Source organism: Delphinus delphis, chromosome 10 (genome assembly GCF_949987515.2).
Source record: "Delphinus delphis chromosome 10, mDelDel1.2, whole genome shotgun sequence".
Classification (NCBI taxonomy): domain Eukaryota; kingdom Metazoa; phylum Chordata; class Mammalia; order Artiodactyla; family Delphinidae; genus Delphinus; species Delphinus delphis.
The window spans coordinates 74,538,949-74,560,770 of record NC_082692.2 but is presented as its reverse complement, the minus strand read 5'-3'; the positions used below and the strand labels follow the sequence as shown (position 1 = coordinate 74,560,770).

The 21,822-nt window shown below is 41.6% G+C and overlaps 1 protein-coding gene across 27 annotated transcripts in view; it reads left to right on the top strand.

Annotated features, from left to right (window-relative positions):
• The window catches only part of FHIT (fragile histidine triad diadenosine triphosphatase), a 1,444,513-nt gene that overhangs the window by 1,266,049 nt on the left and 156,642 nt on the right, over positions 1 to 21,822 (top strand). For 26 of the 27 annotated variants that reach the window (XM_060022809.1, XM_060022803.1, XM_060022817.1 and 23 more), the window contains one exon: positions 1,818 to 1,886. The exons of the other annotated variant lie outside the window; for it this stretch is intronic. In XM_060022809.1, coding sequence (XP_059878792.1) covers positions 1,818 to 1,886 — 69 coding nt within the window. The remainder of the gene's footprint in view (positions 1 to 1,817; positions 1,887 to 21,822) is intronic. 27 annotated transcript variants of the gene reach the window in all.

Below are 21,822 nucleotides of genomic sequence, written 5' to 3'. Positions count from 1 at the left end.
AAAGGAGGGAGGGAGGAAGGGAAGAAAGAAGGAGGAAAAGAGGGAAGAAAGAGGGGGAAAGGGTAGCTGCAGGTTTGGGAAGTAAAGATTGAGTACGCCTTCTTTTAAGGGTGGGCTATTTCCATGTACTGTGACAGTCTTGCCGTCTTGCTATTAAGTCAACTAGCCCACGTGCATCAGTCACTTTCAGCCTGGGCTTATCCCGCACTGCTTCCTTCTAAGAATTTGTTTCCATGGGTAGTGTGTGATGTATTTTTCCCTGTTTGTTTTTTCTCCTTGTCTCCCGCTGCTCACATAGTCTGTGACTTAGGCATGCACTCGTCCCAGTTGCTGAGGGATCCATGACTGGCTTCATCATTAACTGGAGAATATTCTGGGAAGAACATGTCACTCTTTGGGGACCATGTGCTCAGGGGCTGCTGTGAAGCTCCTCTCTGCTTTATTCACCTTGGAACGCCTTGTTCCCTGCCTCTGCCTTAATAGCATATCATTTTCCCCTCCTCACGCAGCAAAGCCACGGGGACACTTATCTCACATTCTCCCGAGGCCCTTTGGAGGCTTGGAGACTTGCAGCCTGATCACTGTAATCAAGAAGGGGTGGGTGTGATCGGAGACTAGGTTTGATTCTTTGTCTGCCTGTCCACATTTAGGCTTTTCCTTTTCACATTCCTCCCCCTGGTTTGTGAACATAGCTCAAGGGCAGGAGTGAGGTTTAACTTGGGCTGAGGTACAATAGAGGCTCCTTGGAAATAAAACTTTTAAATGGCAGTTTCGCCTTGAAGGGTATTGAATTAGATATGCTGTGTGCCTTGACTCATGATCTCTGCATAATAGCATTGCTATGTATATTACCTGGGCACTTTAGAAGACTAGAGAAACGGACTGTTTAAAAGATTAACTTCACAGAATCGGCGTTATGTGCTGACAAAGAATGTGGCGGTAAGAGCCAGATGGGCTGGCTTCCTGTGCTGACTCTACCACTTCCTCTGGGGCTTTGACCTCTCTGAGCATAGATTTCCTCATCTGTAAAATGGAGATCATAGTAGAACTTGCCTCAGGGGATTATTCAGACCATTAAACGAGCTAAAAGCTTTCTTATCATAGTAACTCAACACTTAATAAGTGAGAACTATCGATGTTACTATTATATGATTATTATTTGAAGCCCCTGTTCTGTAACTTGCTCCATACTCCTTTCTACTTTCGCTCCTCTGCTTCTTTACTTATGCCTTTCCCTGTTAGCCAATCCTTCTTTCTTGTCAGTTTCAGAGTTCCTATGGTAACCTTTTAAGACATGCTGTCATTTCAAAGCACTGGCTAAATACAACCAAGATTGACAACTATGGGTAATTCCACAGAGCCCCTAAAACACTGGCACTCACACTCTCATATATGCCACCACACTGTCCTCTCTTGTTTTTTTTTTTCTTTTTGGTGCGCGGGCCTCTCACTGTTGGGGCCTCTCCCGCTGCGGAGCACAGGCCCCGGACGCGCAGGCTCAGCGGCCCTGGCTCACGGGCCCAGCCGCTCCACGGTACGTGGGATCTTCCCGGACCGGGGCATGAACCCGAGTCCCATGCATCGGCAGGCGGACCCCCAACCACTGTGCCACCAGGGAAGCCCCCTCTCTTGTTTTGAGCCTCTATTCTCTGCAGATTTCAGATATAGTTACTGAAGGTGACCATCATCTTCCTCTGAAAAATAATCCAGCAGGAGCCAATATGGAGTAACTGGACTTCATGGAAGCGTCATTATCAAGTCTAGAAATATATGGGGAGATAATCCCATTTTATTCTTTCTTCCTTGTACTTTTTCAGCATGTTCACATCCACGTTCTCCCAAGGAAGGCTGGAGACTTTCGCAGGAATGACAGCATCTACGATGAGGTAGGTCTGCTCTCTCTGATCTTATTGTTTGATTATCGGGGCTGGAAGTGTGAGGAAATCAACCTAATGAACCAGGAACCCTGCGTATATGGTCTTAAATGGGATTCTACCCAATAAGACTTGGGAAGTGGCAGTAGAGGCCAAGGAGCCAAGAATGGCCATTGCAGAAACTGAAGACAAATGAATTATAATGATTTTCTTTTTCAAATGTAATGTGGCAGAAACCAAGTGTCTTTGTGATTTCCGTCCTGTCATTTACCAAGGCACTAAACATTTTCATGGAGACACAGCCCAGAGGTTCTGTAGGAGATAATCTAGAGTGCCACCAGTGGAAATCAAGCAGATTGGTATATGTTTTTTTCTTTTTTTAGTTGAATACTACATTTAATTTTAAAACCACTTTGGAACTCGGCTTGCCTCTCCTAACAGCATTTATTCAGAGTGGAACTTTGAGTTATGGTCAGCAGAAACTAGGTTGGTTTGAAGGATGAGTGTAACCCCTGTGTCATAAGCATTTAGCAGTTAACTTATTACTTCCATTCAAAGATATAAGTGTGAAACCACTATAAAGATGAGCAGCAAGAAGCAGGTGATCTGCTGCTAGGACCTTCAGATGTCTGCATGAAAACCTTCAGATGTCTGTCTATGCTGTGTGGAGCATAGACCCTTTCATGGATATGCTGGTGTAACATATCAGAAGAAAATTTTAGTTTAAATATTTATTTCAGCAAGGAGAGGGCACCTGTGTTCCCCATGTGTAAGAGCTGATCTGATAGCAGTGGGGCTCTGGAGTGCTTGGTTGGAGAGGTGAAAACACTGTTTTCTTAGGCTGAACTGTCCCCTTGAAATCTTGTTTATATTCCAAATGTGCTTGTGACAGAAGCTGCAGGGCTACATTTCAGCCCAGTTTGAGACATGATGTCCAAGGCTGAGGTTGGTGTGTGGCCTTTCTCTCCTCCACACTCTTTTGCTCTCTCGTGTGCATTCTCCCAGTGTCTCCAGCCTCGCAGGTGAAGCAACACATGTCCCTGTCTCCTACCCATTAGGAGAAGCTTCTCAGGAGAAGTAATTGCTAAAAGAGTTTTCTTTTTCCCCATTAATTGCTGAGTCGTAAGTCCCCACTAAGGGAGATTGTGGTACGAGACTTGAAGACGTTGAACTTCAGAGACAGGCAGAATTAGGTTCAAATCCCAGTGCCGCCTACTGGGATTGTGTGATGTTGGAAAAGTCATGTAAACCCTGTGTTTTAATCCCCTTTTCTTTAAAATGTAGATAATATATAATACATACACTTCAAAAGGTGGTTGCATGTAATGTGTGACATACTGGACATGAAACGCTTATCACAGGGATGGGTACATACTTTATTTATTAAAGTATGTACCAGTGTGGTACGTGCTGGTAAAGTATGTACCAGCATTTATTAATAATTAACTGTTTCTGTTCTTATTACCGTTACTAGTTTTGTTTTTAAGAAACCAGCAACGGTGAGTAAATGGAAAACCTGGATTTGAAGCCAGGTCGTTGGATGCCCCCATCCAGCGCTCTTTTCAAGGGTCAGATTTCCAATTTTCCCTCTGTCTTCAACTGCTCACTCTGAGATTCATCTTACTCTTTGTGCAAAAATACGTCTCCAGTTTGAACGCATAATAAGATAACGCCTAGGAAGCAGCACGAGAAACATGAGGCATTGCACAGGCGTTATTGGTACAAGATGTAATGGACATTAGACTGAGTGACCTTAACCAGAAATGATGGAGTAATGAGGGGCAGCATTCTTTATACTGATGGGAGTACTCACCCCCGATTATGCATCTCTCCATGAAATACAACAAACATACTGCCTGGGAGGGTGGGCAGTGGGAGCAGGGACAGCAGGAGACTGAACTCCGTAGAATGGAATTGTATTCCTACTGCTGCAGAAATAGAAAATGATGCCTGGAGAAGCTCTAGATGATAAATTGGCTAGGAATGCTGTATTCTCCCTGGGCACTGTTTTAAGAGGGATGGTGACAAATCGGAGAAGGTTCACAGAAAGGTGATTAGGATGACAGAGCCTGGAAGCTGTTACCTTGGGGAGTCGTTGAAGGTGAGGATGTGTTGTCGGAAGAAGGGAAGGCTTGTAGAGGGAAGGCTGTGACCGTGTCACTCTTTCTAAGTATCTGAAGGGCTGGCAGGTAGAAAAGGTATTAAAGCTGTTCTATGTGGCTCCAGAGAGCAGATCTGGAACCGTTAGGCATCAAGGAGTCAGGTATCAGTTCCACATAACAACAGGTCAAATTTATAGAAATTTCTGAATACTTAGAGTGCCTCGTGAGGGAGGGGGCTTCCCATCCCTGGACCTGTGCAAGCACAGAATGAATGACCATGATTCTTCAGGAGGACTTGTCCATCCAGTTCTTGGATGGGCCACATGGCTCTGTGATTCCTGTCTTTACATATCTGACCATTTGATGGTTACCTCCATTTTTAAGTTACAAAAGTTCTGTAACAAATAGTGTAGGGTTTTTGTTGTTGTTGTTAGTGTTACAGCATTCGGGTTACTGCCTAATAAAATATATCCTTTCCTGTTCAGTTCATGGAAATATAAGATATAACTCTTCCTTGACTTACATGAGCTCACTCTAATGAGTTTTCTCATTCCCAGCCTCTTTCCTGCTTTTCCCCCAGCTCGGCGTTGCCTATTGATGTTCCGTGGGCTTTGTTTGCCTCCTCATATGTGTTTTATTTTGCTTGTGAAGAATTTTTTAATGGCATGCTTTATTTTGCCTGCAACATATTTTTTTAATGAGTCTGGATGCTATTAGGCGTGTCACTCATTCTCGAGGTCACTACCACTCCCTGTCTCTTACCCGGCTTGCCTCACTTGTTTATGATACCAGCCTGGCCTTTGAAGGCGTTTCATGGGTTACTCCTCTTCTCTCTACCACTCAAATATTACTAGTCCCCAGTATCCTCCGTCCAGTCTGTATGCCACTCATCTGTAACATCCATTTCACCTCCTTACTTCCTCATTTACAATGCTGTGGTCCTGGGTGAGTTCTTTGACCGCAGTAGTGGGTCCGCCCACCTTCCCAGCTCCTCTCAGCCTCATTCCTTCTCACCACTTGCTTTTGTCAAATTCTCTTTCCCACCGCAGGGACTTTGCACATGTTGTTTTCTTTGACTGTACCTTCTTCCATCTTCTCTTCCCCTTCATATCTTCTTCCAAATCTCAGTCCAAATATTACCTCCTCAAAGAGTCCTTTTTACTGATCCTCCCCACCTCATCTAAGACAGCTAATCCCCTATCCCCCTCCAGGAGAAGGCTATCGTATTTCCATGTTTATTTCCTTCATAACATTTACCACACTTGAAATAACTTATTAGTGTATTATTCAGTGCCTGCATCCCCAACTACACTGTAAAGCCATGAGAACAGGGACCTAATCTGGTGTAGAACAGGTAAATAAATAGTTGTTCAGTGAATGGATACCTGAAAGAACAGGGTGTTGAAATAGAGGAACTTGAAATTCCCTACTAGTCCTTACATAATTTAAAAGGAGCGAATATCTTGCTTTTCAGAAGGTCAATTTATTAACTCATAGCTACACTGGATGAGATTCTGACATGGTGATATCAGCCATCTGAGGTTATTTTAATGGAGCATTGATGGAATGAAGTCTGTTGGTCAGAAATCAGTGTACAGATGGCTGCAAATTGTGGCACATCAGAAGGGCTTGGTGAAGTAATTATAAACATTGTCTGACTGCTAAGCAAGTCTGGTAGGCATATGTCAAAGCTGATAAGAAACTTGCCTCCCCTGAAACCCAAACTTGCGTGTCTGTAACAAATACAGATGTGGGATTTGCTGAAAACAGGCACAAGAGTTTCCCTTCCTTTCTTTCCAACTTTGATTATCACTTTTGAGTTCACCTTCATCTGCTCTTCCTCCAGCTCTCTGTCCTGAATGTGTCTTTATGCATTTTGTTGGATAATTTATCTTCCTCATTTCAGAGTATTAGTCTCTCTTCTCTCCCTCAAAACCAAGTTCAAACTCCATCCTTTCCAAGACAGAATCTCTTGTAAAGCCCTTTCTTTACGGTTCTCCATGCAGATCTCATTTATATGGTGCTCCTAAACCCTTTCTATATCTGTGTTATTTAAATTTCCATGAATTACATGAGGCCTTGTCTGAACTCAGTGGACCCTTCATTATCTTGACAAGTTGATGAAGATTATGATAATAACATAAGTGGGTCCTTAGATAAGAAGCATGTACAGCTAATGCGGGGGATGGAAACACCCCTTGCCTAATGTCGTGGTATATCATCTCATTAACACAGTAAGGCTTGCCCTAGCTGTGTCCCAAGTAAGCAACTCTCATAACTGTATTGGACAATTCATTGAATGTTTATGGGTGACATTGAATGGTTGTGACTGTGCACTGTATATAAAACCCATTACGGACGAAGAAAGTGACTATTATTCAGGCCAGTGGGACTAGCAATCAGCAATTGGAAAAACTCAACCATGAATTTCATAGACAGAGCAACTGTGGGTTCAAGCATATCATGGGAAACAATTGCTTGGCTAAATAGAATGCGTGGACAAAATCAGTTCTCTAAAATGCAGGTCATTTGGCCCTGAGGGCTGGAGAAAACGATTATATTGCTGATAATATTTATTGTTGAACTTGGATCTCTTTCACACACCATTTGACAATGGGCTCAAAGTCCATGGGTCCCCAGTTGACTCTCCAAAAGGGAAGGAATGTTTCACTGAGACAGTTAATTAGCTTTATTTCAATGATGCCCTCAGACTGAGGGATGCGTTTTACAGTGTTTGAGAATTTCGGATTGTAAACTTTGTTATCTCTTGTTAAGGATGCCTTTGGTTCTTCTTCAACTCGTGAGAACGTTTTTTTCTGTGTGTGGTACGTGGGCCTCTCACTGTTGTGGACTCTCCCGTTGCGGAGCACAGGCTCCGGACGCGTAGGCTCAGCAGCCATGGCCCACGGGCGCAGCCGCTCCACGGCATGTGGGATCTTCCCGGACCGGGGCACGAACCCGTGTCCCCTGCATCGGCAGGCGGACTCTCAACCACTGCGCCACCAGGGAAGCCCCGTGAGAACTTTTAACTCAAAGAAGCTGGATGTGATATAACCAGCAAATAAATATATAGTGTGATAATTTAATGATCTGTGACCTCAAATTCTCTCTGAGTGGATCTCCAGGTGCTCTTTTGGTACCTATTTTAATGATAAAAGAACTTGGTAGACATCTGATTTTCCCTTACTTATGTCAGATTATTACTCAGTTAAATCTCTATGTCCTTTGGAAAAGGGAAACAAAATTAGCAGAGTAGCCTTTATCTGGTTAAAAGTTATTCCCACCCATTTTTCCTAGTAGAGGTAAGAATTCAGGGAGGATGTAATTCAGATTAGTCATATTTGATGGCATCTACACATGTGGAATGTTGAGGAGCATGGAAAGCTATTATGGTGGTGATGGTGGGCTGGGGCCCTCCCGAGAATATCATGAAGTCAATGGACACTTAAGAGGAAATAAAGAATGAAAGAAGGCAGAAGAGTAGCTGCTGATGAGAGGACAGGTATCTACAGAATGGGCCTCAAGGCAAAGGATGCCACCTCTATGGTTTTTCCTGGAGTCAGCTTCCAGAGAACTGACACCCTGGGTGAAGTAATTATAAACATTGTCTGACTCCTGGGTGTTTTCTCACAGCTGCTCTTCTCTCTCATCTGAGTATGCTCAACTACATATTAGTGGGAAATAAGCAAGAAAAAATTAACTGCATATCAGTCTATCCATGGTACCAAGTAAAACCACTCCATCAAACTGTTCTGTGTGGTCCACCCTCATTATTTTCTAAATAAGGCATTGTTGTGTGCCTTCATCAGTGAATTGTCTCACCAAACAGACATATTCCAGCAGAAATCTATAAGATGCTTGCTAGTTAAGGTGGACAATACCTGCTCCAAGGAATCCTTGTTGCTGGGGTATCTTTCTGTCTTTCTGCCCGTTTCACACAATTCTGTTCTCAGACACTATTAATTGTGTCAAACCTCAGTTAATATCAAGACTTGAAGACTGTGCCATTTGTGTATTTTTTAAAGTCTTGGTTAGGTTTATAATCATGGTTCTTGGCATAGCTATCAATGAAGAGTTACTTAAGAAGAGTGTCCAGAATGTTTTGATAACTGTTTAGCCTATGACCCACTAAAGCAAACTATCAAGATTTTGTATAACAAATGTTTCCAGATCAATTTTACTTAGAGAATTGAGAGTGTGGGGAATAGGGATAGAAAAAAATTTACAGGAGGAATATGTTATGAGCAGAAATGGATAAATACAGCAAGAATAAAAAAGATATGGATGAAGCATTGACACATTTATATCAATAAATTTTAATAGCCTCAAAGAGAAAAGCCCCCAAACATTTGACTTGATCTCTCTCTTAAAGAAGAAAAGCTAAATAAGCAAGAATTAGGGGGGAAGTGAAGATAAAAATTAATACAATTTTAAAGCCCCAAAGCATTTGAAAATGCTTTTGCTTTTCAATTATCATCTGCCATTCATTAGACAAAGAAAGATAAACTCATTTCAAATAACCTTTATAAATATATCCTGTTACCCCTTAGCTTGGAGCAGGGCTCATTCTTTGAAACTATCATGTGTCGTATTCCAGCAGAGATGAACAATAGGCCTCTGAGTTGCCTGCTTCACAGAACGTACATAGAGCCCTGGAAACAGAGCCTGGCGCTTGGAGTCCCAGCTTGGGCGCCCACAATGTGGGTGTTCTTTTGTCACCGTCAGGTTACATCTATCTATGATCAACGTCCCCCGTCCGTACTTTGCACGTTGTGTTCTAAAGCAGCACTGCCCAATAGACGTAGAATGTGAGTTACATACATAATTAAAAATGTTTTAGTAGCCACATTAAAACGAGTGAAAAGAAATAGGTGAAATTAACTTTAATGATATAATTTTTAACTTAGTATAACCCAAATCTTATCATTTCAACATGTAACTAATATAAGCCATTATTAGTGAGATATTTATATCCTCTTTTTGTATAAGTTCTTGAAATCCCATGTGTATTTTACTTTTCCAGCAGATCTCAACTCAGACTAGCTACATGTGGTTAGTGTCTGCCAGATTGGGTGGTGCGGTTCTAGAATTTATTCAATCCAGTTAGCTTCATTAGTTTTCATAAAGTGTAATTTGATGTAAAACCTCTCAATTTTTTCACCCTGGCCCTCCAAATCCAAAGGACAATAATTTATTTTTCCAGGTCCTGAAAATCATAACATAGGAATTATGTCATTAAACAATTAGGTCAGGTTCCGTCATCCCTGGTCAAGACTTTGTTGAAGTCTTAAAGATGAAATGACCTCAAAGATGACCAGATAGATCCCTCTACACAGAGTTTACCTTTTTAAAAAAATCTTTTTGCTACTAATTTCACCAGGGATGCTCCTAAAATAATCCATGAATTTTGGAGGACAGATAAGCCACCATGTCAATCACTGTTTCTGAAGATTATAACTTTTCTATGGGTGGCCCAATCACGCATTACTCAGGTGGCTGAACTTTCTTGTTCCACTTTTGAAAAGAAACACATTAAATGTCCTTTTGACTCAGTATCGTCTAGGGGTTGAGTCTGGGGCTCTGACTCCAGACTTGGTGTTCGTTCTCAGCTCTGTGTTTTTGTACAAGTTGCCGAACTTTTTCTGTATCTCAGTTCCCTCATCTGTATGATGCGGACTGTGATGAGGCCGCTGTGATAATTAAGTGTTATTACTAAAACAATTCCAGGTGGACAGTTAATGCTCAGCAAATACTAGCTTTTATCATTTGTGTAATTATTAACGTTATCATCATCATCATCCTGAGGGTGTGTCAGAAGCGTTCTGAGGAGTTGGTGGGAGCGGGTGAGGAGTCTGACTGGCCAGAGACCACCTTCTCTGAAGACTCAGGAGATTTTCCAAATCCAAAGAACACATTAAGGGGAGATCATACGGGTTCAGTGTCATCGCTTGTGACTGTTATCATGCATGCCTGTGAGTGAGAAGCCTTCACAGACATAGCAGCTCAATAATTTGTGAGCACATTAAACTTCTGAGCTGCCCCAAGTATGCAACCCACACTATCCAGACATTCAAACACAATGAGGAAATCTCTTCCAGAAGAAGAAATTCTGACTTAGAATCTTATTCTAAGTCTTTGAAATTGCTTTAGCTTCATGGCAAGCAGTTCTTTTTAGAGATTTTTATGACCTCCTGATTTAGAGGAGCAAGTTGAGAGATGCCTGATTTTCTCTCTAATAAAAAAGAAATCTAGAAAAGGCTCCTATCCCTGTATAGCTCTAAATTCTATGCATTGGGTCAATACAGTCATTTATTACAAGTTCTTTCATGTTGAATTTGCTATTGAAATCTCAATGTCTTTCATGTTTTCCATATTTAAATGGGGAGAAAAAAATCTAATCGCATTAGGCTGACAGTAACAGACAACAGATTAACAACAATAAACAATTCTAGTTCTTAATCTTTGTTCCTAGGGAGAGGACTAATGAAAAATAGAATAAACTCATTACTGTTATTTAATGAGAGTCCACAATGGGCTGGACTCTATGCAGGGTGCTGTGCGTACATTACTTTATTCTTCATAAACCTTACTGGATAAGTATCATTAAGACCATTATCTTGAAGCTAAACCTCACAGAGGGTAAGTGTTTGCCTAACCTTTTAAGCAGCTTGTGGCAAAGCTTGTTTATACTAAAGTCTGTTTGACTACAAAGCCTTTGGTCTGAGGAAAATATTATCTTCCCTTTTATGGAAAACTCAAGGATAATGAGATAAGTGATTTTCTTAGAGACTCTGCCTTCCAGTGCTAAACTTTGAACAGTTTCCAGAGCTCTGTTCAACCTTAGAGACATTTACACACACACTACACACACACACACACACACACACACACTACACACACACACACACACACACACGCACACACACCCCCCCCTTACATCCTAGATTTCCACTAACCCTGGACACACGACTGCTAATCAAGTATGTAAGACTTAAAATGTAGGAAATTGGCATCTTCCAGAGTTAGATGTTTTCTCTGCTTTTAGGATCTAACCCCTCAGCCCCCAGCTGGGTACTTTATTATAACTCCTTTTTATAGTTTTGTGTGTGTGTATTTTTTTTTTTTTTTTTAATACAAGGAAGTCATCAACACACTCTAGCCAAGCTTCTACAACTCCCAAGGTCATCCTTTCTGAGCTGGTTTTGTGCACTGGAACCATTTAAATACTTTTGCATGTCTTGTAGTGTATTCATGTCATGATAGCACACTGAAATATTTAAAAGGAAATTGCTGTCTTTTTTTTTCTCCCCCCTCAAAAAGAAACAGTCCTTGCTTACAACTCTCAATGGACCATAAATATCTTCTAGGCCAGCTGCACCAGTACCTGTTGGAAATCCTTCTTACATTAGCAGTAACTAAGGAACTCATAGAATATACCCTTTGCACTGCAGTGAAGCCTTGTTCCAGCACATTCTTTTTCCTTTGAAAGAATTTTTGTTCTTAGAAAACTCTTCAGTTATTGAAGGGGAATTTGCACATTTGGGTCAAATCCATGTATGACCTTCCAGTTGGCTTCTCCAATAATCTTGGCCATGTCAGTTTGTTGCAGGAAGGGGGACCCCTTCTAGCGCCCGAGAGTGGGCTCTTCTCTAACATTCGGAAATGAATTGTCTGAGGAGATACATGTGCTGACAGAGCAAGGGACTTTATTGGTAAGGGGCTCTCGGATGGAGAGCAGCAGGGTAAGGGAACCCAGGAGAACTGTTCTGCTACATGGCTCACAGTCTCAGGTTTTATGGGAACGGGGTTAGTTTCCGGGTGTGTCTGGCCAATCATCTTGCTTGGACCATAGTCTGACTCAGGGTCCTTCCTGGTGGTGCACGCCTCTCTCAGCCAAGATGGATTCCAATGCGAAAGACTCTAGGAGATTGGTCATCTCCTAGATGACCTCTTTCGGCCTCCTCCCGCATTCTCCTTTTTGGAGGCAGCACCATGTTCCTTATCGGGACCTCCTGTTGTGAGACAACTCAGGCAAGCGGGCGTGGTCAAGGTGGGTGGTTTCGGTCCACAGTTCCCTAGCAAGTTGATGTGAAAACGAACGGAGGCTGAATATTTTTTAGCAACCTGAAATGACATGAAATAAGCAATCTGACTTGTCTTCTTAAACCATTTTCCATCCACATGGTGTGTCTGCCATTTACCTCCCTTCCTTGGGGCGCTAGAACAGTTTCTTCTTTCAGAACTCATCTCAAAATCAAGAGCATGGGGAGCTTGAAGGGGTTTCATCTATTGGTACTTTTTAAAAGAGGTTAGATGTCATCAGTTGGTTATACCATCCAGTGGAGTGGAAGAATGTGGTGTGATTATGACATTACATGCTGCTGAATTAATGCATCCAGTGAAATACAAGAGGGAGCAGGGAGTTATGTTTACCTCCAACAGATACTAAGCAAACTGAGGCGCGTGAAGACCTAGTAACTTTTCTGAGGTCACAGAAAGAGTAAGAAACAGACCTGGGATTCATATTCAGCTTTCTGTTTCCAGAGTCTGAGTTCTCTTTCACTCTGCTGCCTCTGTGAACTCCCAGAGGTGTCTACCTTTGTCCTTCCTACCTCCTCACACCCAATAAATCCCACTGTCTAATGGAGTAGGTTCTCAAGAGATATTCGTTCTGCTGAAGCCCCAGCGCTCTGAATTCAGAGCCCCGCTTTCCCATTCTTCAGCTCCATGGCTTTCCTTTATCAGTTGCACACCCCCTCCTTATTTTGGGTCCTGCCTTCCTTCCTGTCTAAACCTCCTCTCTACAATGATGTATGTCAATCATTGCTCACTAGAACTGAGGAAAAACAAAGCACAAGAAGAGCCTGTACCTTCATTCTAAGAACAGTAGTTCACATGGCTACATTTCCTGAGATGACAAAGTATTTTTCAAACTAGCAAAGCCTGATGGGAATAGAGTGGGATTTTAAAGCTGAAGTATCAGGCCTTAGTCTAGAGGTATAGTGAGACTTTGCTGGTAACTCTAGAGTCAAATCACAAAGGCTGGCTCTAGACCTTGTACCCATCTCTGGAGTCTACTTGAAATTAGTTTTCTAAATGGCCTGTGAGGGTCCCATCAGCTCTTTAAGATAGGCCAATCCAAGATGGAACAGTACACATGCACCTTCATATTTTGGAAATGTGTCAACACCCTACCAAGAGACTAATAGCTATTTCTATTTTCTCCCCTTCTGGGCTCAAAATGTTGTTGTCTGTATCATAGTCGTTGTCTGTATTATCTTAGAGCATGGGCCTATAAAACTTGAGTAACTTATCTATTTAATTAGAAAAGTCTTTACCTGGGAAATAATTTATATGACAAATAACAGAAGAGTATATTTTAATGGTATATATGCATATATATGAATGAGTGTTTTAAAATATTTTTAATGACATAAAAGATTGGAATATAATATTGAGGAAAAGAGTGGCATATAAACCAAGAACAGGACGGAAGCATGTGTACCTAGTAATTAAAAGGGATTGTGGCTGGATAATGGAATCATAGATCACTCATGTTTCTGTCTTCATACTCTTTGGCATTTCCCAAACTTTATATAATGAATGGACAATAATTCTGTAATGTAAAGAAAACATGGAGTCATTTTTTTAAAAGCAGATGTTTTATGTTCCTTTTTACTCACTGGCAGAGACCAGTGGTGAACAGAAAGACATTGACTTTAGTTTTGGAAAGGACCTTGTGGGAGATAGTCACGTTTGACCTACGAGTTAGTTTGAAATACCCAGAGAAATGGCCTTTTTGGGGCTTCCACTCTCTGACTTCTTAGGAAAAAATATTCTTCAGGATAACATTTTCCCTGACTTCCTGCTCTGCGAGGCAGGGGAAAGGATACCTTAAAAATAGGCCCTCATCAGCTGACTTGAAGATAGGAAGATCTTCCCAGATTATCCAGTGGGCCTAGTATAATCACAGGGTGCTTATATGTGGAAGACGGAAGGAAAAAAGTTGGTATCAAGAGTGATACAGCATTAGAAAGAATCTACTGGTTATTGTTGGCCTTGAAGATAGAAGTGGGCCATGAACCAAGGAATGCGGGCAGCCTCTAGAAGCTGAAAAAGGCAAGAAAACAGATTTTCCGCTGGAGTCTCCAGAAAGGAACACAGACCTGCTGACACCTGAATTTTAGCTGGTTGAGACTCGTTTCAGACTTCTGGCCTCCAGAACTATTAGATAATAAATTTGTGTTGTTTTAAGCCACCAAGTTTGTGGAAATGTGTTACAGCAGCAAATATAAAACTAACGTATCAGCAAACCTCAGGATTCAGCCTGGGCTTTGGGGGGAGAAAAGGGGCTGGATTGCATTGCCCTAGTGTGCTCGCTCTCTGTCTTTCTGGCTTTCTCTCTCTTAACTCTGTTCCTTCTCCCGTCTGAAACTCTTTTTTTTCAAGTCTGGGGACGGGCAGGTAGAGCTATTCTGCCTCCTTATTCCTGCCTGAATTATTTCTCTCTCACACTGGGGCAGTGCCCTCAGCACTTAGAAGACAAGTTGGTGAGGGCAGGAGACTCCTGCTACCCAGTAGAGACACTTCCAGTCAGCCAGGAGAGGGTCAAGAGGGAAAAGACACATCAGTGATCACTTTGAAATATTAACTTGCCTCATATGGATGAGAAATGAACAACAGTAACTATGGAGAGAGTAGGAACCCCTAAGTACCCCGGGCAGTGTGCTGTGATAGAGAGCCAGCCAAGTTCAGGGAAGGAAATGACCACCTTCCTTCCTTCCTGTAGAGGCTCATGTCCTGGCTCCATGGCTCATGAGACCCTGGTCAGTTCCCTTTGTCTGGGGCTCAGTTTTCCTATCCTCAAACTGAGAGGCATTCATCTCATCTAGGTCACCGCTAAGCATAATTTCAGCTCTGATACTTTGTGATTCCATGACACTAACAAGTTCAACTGAGAAAGAACCACTTGCCCTGAGGACTCCTTCCCTTTGATTTCTGCCTGGAGGTCACATTAGCATAGCAGAAAGGATATTGATACTGCAGTTGACTTTTAAAGTTCACTGAGAAGGGGAGACAAAATGAAAACACACCAGATGGAATGTGAGCTCCCTACTATTTCAAAACTTAGACATTTCCACTAAATGTTGGCACAAACTTAAAATTGAATGTCATCTTGAATGCTATTTACAGTTTTCAAAGTGACAACAATAGTCTTTTTCGAAAGGAGAGACTAAGTCTGATTCTAAAACTCTTGGAATTTTATTTTATGGTTAGAAATAATAGAATAATTAGTTGGTTATGAGAATAATAGGGAGGGGAAACCATTCAGGCAATGGAGACATAGCTGTGACCCCACCACTGAGCGACTGGGACTTCCAGGAACCAATCCGAAAAAGCACTGGCTCTCTCTCCATCTAATGCAGATTCACTAAATACACTTTCAATGTCTTTAATTTTTAGGGGTCCCACATGCTGTGGTTCTTGATCCAGTTGGGTAAGAGACCCCTTTGAGAATGCTGCTGAAACCTGGGAGGTTCTCAGCTAAGAAAAAAATTTCAATATTTACATAAATACCTTAAAGATTTGCATTTAATATTGGGATTATTGAGATTTCTTTTTAAGTCCCAGGTTAATAATACCCAACTTGAGGTAGAGAGAAGAATCCAGGAAATTAGTTCTCAAAGTCTAGGAAATTAGTAAAACCAATTTTGTGCAAGTTGTGTACACACAGACACATATACACATGTGTTTATATACACACACACAGAGACACAGTCACGGGATTGTGTTCACATCCTTGAGGCTCACTGTGTCCACTCAAGACCCACTTCTCTCCATCTGAGAGCATTCGACTGTTTAGTTATTCTCTTAGAGCAAGTGTCAGAGACACAGTGTCTGCAAAGACACAGAATATGCAAAGAGAGAATGGGGTCTTTTGAAAAGGAAATATTCCCTACACTTGGGGCAGTGAGTTTCATTAGGGAGCCCATAGTTGAACCCATCTGATGGTTGAATCTCCCACCTTCCCTTTAATTAAAAGTTCAGTTCCAGAGTCACTCAGTAGCTTCCAGAAAACTGGTCATACACTTCCACAAAGCATTGGTATTTGCACTTTTAAGTTTAGCTGTGAATTGACTTGATTTCTGATGGCTGTGGATTCTATAATATCATCTAGATATAGAAAACAATTGTCTTGAAAGTTACCTATCATAAATCTTCTTGAAGAGTTAAATAGTCTTTAAATAAGTTGTAAGAATTGGATTTTTGCCCTTTCTATCGGTGAAGTTACACATTCAGTTTTTTTAATTCTCTGATATACTTGTCATGGTTATTTTTTAAGTGCAAGATGACTCAGACTGTGGCTCTACAATATGTAATTTTGAAATTTGAAAATTTTAAAGAGTTATGGAGCTGGTTGATTTCAGAGTGGTTGGGGGAAAAAAAGTGATTTAAAAAAAAATCTGAATTTACAGGTGTCATCAGTTTTTCATATTCAATTAACGTTTTACATACAGTCCCCTCACTGCTAAAAGGCTTACTACTTGGGAGGTTCTGGGTTAGTTTAATTCAGACATTTAAATTCAAGGGGTAAGTTGCTCAAACTTCAAACATCTGAAAATAGAATGCATCCCCTTTTTCCATTCAATGGCCCCTCTTCTGCCCATCCTTACTCTTGGCACCCCCGTTCTGAACAATCCAGGTCAGAAAACTTGATACGCCTCCAGCTCATTCTTGAATTTCATCCTTGAATCGATAGACCTTGTCCACCAAGTTCTATCAATCTTTCCTGCCAAGCACCTCTCATAGTGCTTCCTACTCTTGGCTGGGCAGAAGTCCTGGGATTCTACTCTCCAGGGTTTTTCTGGGGCTTTCCCAAGTCTCCCAAATCATGTTTTCAGGCTACTTCTCTCTTGATTTGGGGCGAAATTAGAGAGAAATCTCACCTTATAGTTTTCTTCCCTAATCTGTTTGTGAAGGTTGGGGTGGGACATGTTGCTGCAACTCCAAATCACACATTTTCAAGGTTCATATATCATGTAGCGCGAATCAGTACTTCATTTCTTTTTATTGTCAAGTAATATACCGTTGTATGACTGTACCACCTTTTGTTTATACATTCATCGGTTGGTGGCCACTTGTATTGTTTTTACTTCTTTATGAATAACATTGTTTGTAAATACTGCTTATGAATAATGCTGCTATAAATACTGCTATTCATATACAAGTGTTTGTGTGGACATATGTTTTAATTTCTCTTGGGTATACACCTAGGAGTGGAATTGCTGGGTCATATGCTAACTCTATGTTTTCAAAGTACTGTCAGACTATTTTCCAAAGCATCTATACCATTTTACGTTCCTACCAGTAGTGTATGAAGGTTCTAATTTCTCTGCATCCTCATCAGCACTTGTTATTTTCTAACTTTTTGATTATAGTCGTCCTAGTGGTGTGAAGCGGTATCTCATTGTGGTTTGACTGGATTAGCCATCCTGGATGGCTGATGATGTTGAGTATCTTTGCACACGCTTATTGGCCACTTGTATAACTTCTTTGGTGAAATGTCTATTCAGATCAAGTGCCCATTTTTAAAATCAGCTTATATGTCTTTTTATTATTGAGTTGTAAGAAGAATCTTCATACTTAACACTTGAAAAGTCTCTCTGGGATTGGCATACTTTATTTTGTAGGTAAAGCAACTGAAGATATTCACTCATTGGCCCAGGGTTCCATAGACTGCAAGAGCGGACTAGGTCTGAAGCTCTGGCTTTCCGATTCTGGGCCAAGGCCATTTCCTAACAGTGTACCCACTCTTGTATTCTTCACCATTTCCCTTGTAAAGTAAAACAATGAAGAATAAAAATGACAATAAAACATAAGTTAGTATAGTAAAGTACAAAAGATAGTGTAGAAATGAGCAGACCTAATACTATAAAGGAAAACAGTCAAATGAGAACAAAAGCATAAGAACAGTGAGGGATTAGGTTAGCAGACAAAACAGGAAGTAAATTTTTGCTTCTTTGAATAATGTTGGTCACATAGTGGGAAGAAAAACAACTGACCTCAAGATTATCATATGAAGGAAGGATTGCATGGGCTCCAAACAATCTGGCTTAAGGCAGAAGCCACCCCTCGTCTTTGTGTTTGCCTGGTACATAAAGAATGAGCAGTTCAAGCACAAGAGGGTGGCTTAGTGCGAGGGGGTGCCAGGGTGGCACCTGGAAGGAGTCAACTTCTTTGACTCAAGGAGAGGAAAGTCATTCAGTTTTGTCTAAGTGTATAAATCTAAGCGTCCTTGTGCGGCAACTTCCAGGGTACTACTCATATATCATGTGGTTGAAAGACATGTCACCTCACCTGTTCTGCTCTCCAGCCTGCATAGTTGCTGGGAGGAACCATTTACTGGGAGAAAGGCAGAGACTCACTGTCCTCAGCAATCTGGGGCTAGTCTGGGACTGGAGCCACGGAGGGCCTGTAGCTTAAGTCACTGTCACTGTCCAGCTGTCTACCTCAGTGGGTTGGGGCTACACAGGGAGATGAATCCAATAGGCACCATCTTGTATTGTCCCTGTTACGGTGCTTGATGATGGTGAAGAGCAGGTGCAACGTCTCTGTCTCTGACTGAGCCTCTGCTCTGCCTTCCTGTTGCCTAGCTCACGGGTTGGCAAACAATGGCAGGTGGGCGCTCGGCCTGGCTTTGCAAATAAAGTTTTATTGGAACACCACCATGCTCATTTGTTTACAGATGGCCTGCAAAGCCTAAGTTATTTACTTTCTGGATCTTTACAGAAAAAGCTTGCTGTTCCCTGGCCTGGCAGAGTGCTGGGCCCACAACAACTGATTCTTAAACCCTCCATTCATTTGCATCCTTTCAGTTAACTGGCTCAAAGCTACAAGCACCCTTTGGGGAGTCACATTTTCGTTAGTTCCACTGAGACATTCTCTCCCTAGTGAGGGTTCCTGTTGCTCAAGGCTGGGTGCCAGCAGAAGCCACAATGCCTTTGTTTTCCTTAAATGGTTAAAATCTCTCCTGCTTCCCTACTCCAGGGCTGTCAGCCTTCTGCCAGCCATTATCCACCTACTCAGATGAGATCATTTTCCATTTGCAAAAATGTCTGAGAAGTTTACCGTTTTACCTGCATCATATCATGTGCCCGCATGTGTCCCTGGAGGAAATGTCAGCTCTTATTTCTAAAGTTCATGGCTAGTGGAAGAGCAAAACCCAGAGGGTTATGTCACTTGCCCAGGCTCCCGCTTTGAATCCCGGCCGGGGTCTAAATCCAGGTCAGGACAAACGTGGATGGTTGCGGCTTTGTCGTGGAGAAATGGCAGCAAGGACTCTGGTGATCGTCAGACCTGGGGACGGAACTTTCTGCTGATTCCCAGTGTCACCCCTTGGAATCTTGGTCTCCTCATTCATAAAGTGAGGCTAAGACTATTTTCTAGGTCCTGGGTGGTTTGGAAGATTCCATCTGACAATGCTTATTCATTGCCAGGTAGAATACCCGGCTTGTGATGCTCACTAAATGTTAGCAACCATTATTGTTGTTGCTGTGTTGTTGCTGTGTTGCTTTTATTAGTAGTAGTATTTTATTTTTGTAACTGAGAGGTCAGGGTCTGAACTTGATCTCTGTGGCTCTTCATTCAGTGTCTGGAGTTAAAAAGTCAAATGCCCACAGAAGAAAGACAGAGACCATTAGTGATTAAAGTTGGCTAGGAGTAAGAAAACAGAATCTGTAGATTGTATTCATTATCCAAAAGATGCAGCTGCATGTTCCGTTCTGTTTCATTGTCCCCAAGCAGGAAAGTGGGACTAAAACTTCCAAATCTAATCATTGTTCCTGGAAATGCTGGAAATCTTAGTTTTTAACATTGAAAAACAGTTTCCATTAAAAAAAAATACACATGGCAAAATACTACCAAATCCGAAGGTCATATCTGGTTTGCAACTTCTTATATGAAGGCAGTAAAACCTTCCCTGGGAAGATCTTTCCTGGGAAGCTCTGCTTATATTTGTTCACATCTAAAGATGGTTTCACTATCTCACTTGAACATCCAGCAAATATTTGTCAAATAATTCTCATGTGCCAAGCACTCAACTAAGGATTTAGAGATGAGCCAGACAGATTCCCTGCCCTCGAGAGATTCTCATCTAGTGGGAGAATCAACATGTCATAAAATAATTGTAGTAGAGTGTGATACATGAATATTCTCAAAGTCTGTGCACCTGCCACAGGGGGAACAGGAAGGGCATTCTGGAGGAAGGGACATTTGAGTTGAGTCTTGAAGGATGAGTAGGAGTTTGCTGGACCAATAAGGGAGGGAGAAAAGGAAGCCATGCAGGCCTGTGTCGTGCAACACAGTAGCCCCTTGCCACATGTGGCTATTTAGATTTAAATTAAGTAAAATTAAACAAAATGAAACATTCAGTTGCTGTGTTGCATCAGCCACATATCCGGTGCTCAGTGGACACATGTGATTAGGGGCTACCACATAAGACAGTGCAGAAAATTCTATTTTACTGTACTGAATTGTGGTGTCAGTAAAGAGACAGTTACCCCAAGACACTAATAAGTTCAGAACACTGCAAGTTTTGGGGTGTAGCTGGAGTGAAAATAGCTAGAGCTGGAAAGGGGGGCAGGAGGCAGAGCGAGAGGATGTGTGTGTGTGGAAATTCAGCATTGTCCTTTTCAACCCTGACTCTGCTTGATTCAGTATGCCACCACCTACCCACCCTCCCAACCATTGCCAACATACTGGTGGCTTTTTTTCTTATAGCTGATACGCGTTCAAATATATCACATGGTCCTAGAAAAGCAACCTTACACTTGTATATACTCCAGGTTTCTGCAAGGGGTGACACACTCTCATTCTTACCCCAGATACTGCCTGTGAATATTAAATATGTTAACGATATTTTTCATAGTAACAAAAATTTTAAAAAGGAAAACAGACTTAAATTTTTTTCATTCTATGCTGGTGCTCACTGCTGAATCATATTTGGAAACTTATGAAGTCATCACTGTGGTTATATAGTGAGCATTATTAAAGTTATTTCACTGTACCTTCATTATTTCGTTGTCTCTTTGCTTGTAAGAGATTTAAAAATACAGGATGAACTTTAATTTAGTGCGCATGAAGAGACTGAGAGAGATATACACTAACAAATTGTTAATTTTATTTCTGAATTATATTTGGTGATTGATGAACCACTTTTCTTTATCATTTTGATGATCAGTCTTACGTTGGATTGCTCTCAGTTAAACAAAGGATGAGATTTGGGGTTTAGTTTGGAAATGCTAGGAAACTCTTTTGCAAGTGACGGTTCACACATATTTCCTTCCAGATGATGTCTTTTTTCTCTTAGCTTATGTATCCATTTACATAACCATTTACATATCCATCCATTCATTCTTCAGAAATCTATTCATTCAGCAAATAGCCTTACATTGTGCCAGGCACTGGGCTTGAGTTACAGCAGAAGGCAAGACAGTCAGATTTCCTGCTGACATTCTAGTGGGGGAGGCATGGCCACTACACAAGTATAACTGGACAAATATAAAGAATAAACTCGCAGCTTGTGCCTCATAATCTGAAGACAATAAAAGAAAGTGATCTGTCTGATAACGGCAGGGAGAAGGCAATTCTTGATTCTGTGTAGTCAGAAAGTTTCTCTGAGATGAGCCGACTTTAAACAGTGTCTTGAATGATGTGGGAGTGCCAGCCACAGAAGGATCTGGAGGCAGGGTCTCCAGGCCTTGGCAGAGGCTCTGAAGGGAGAAGGAACTGGGTGCATTGCTTAAGTAGGAAGATGACTACTTTGCTTAGAGTGTGAAGAGGCACCA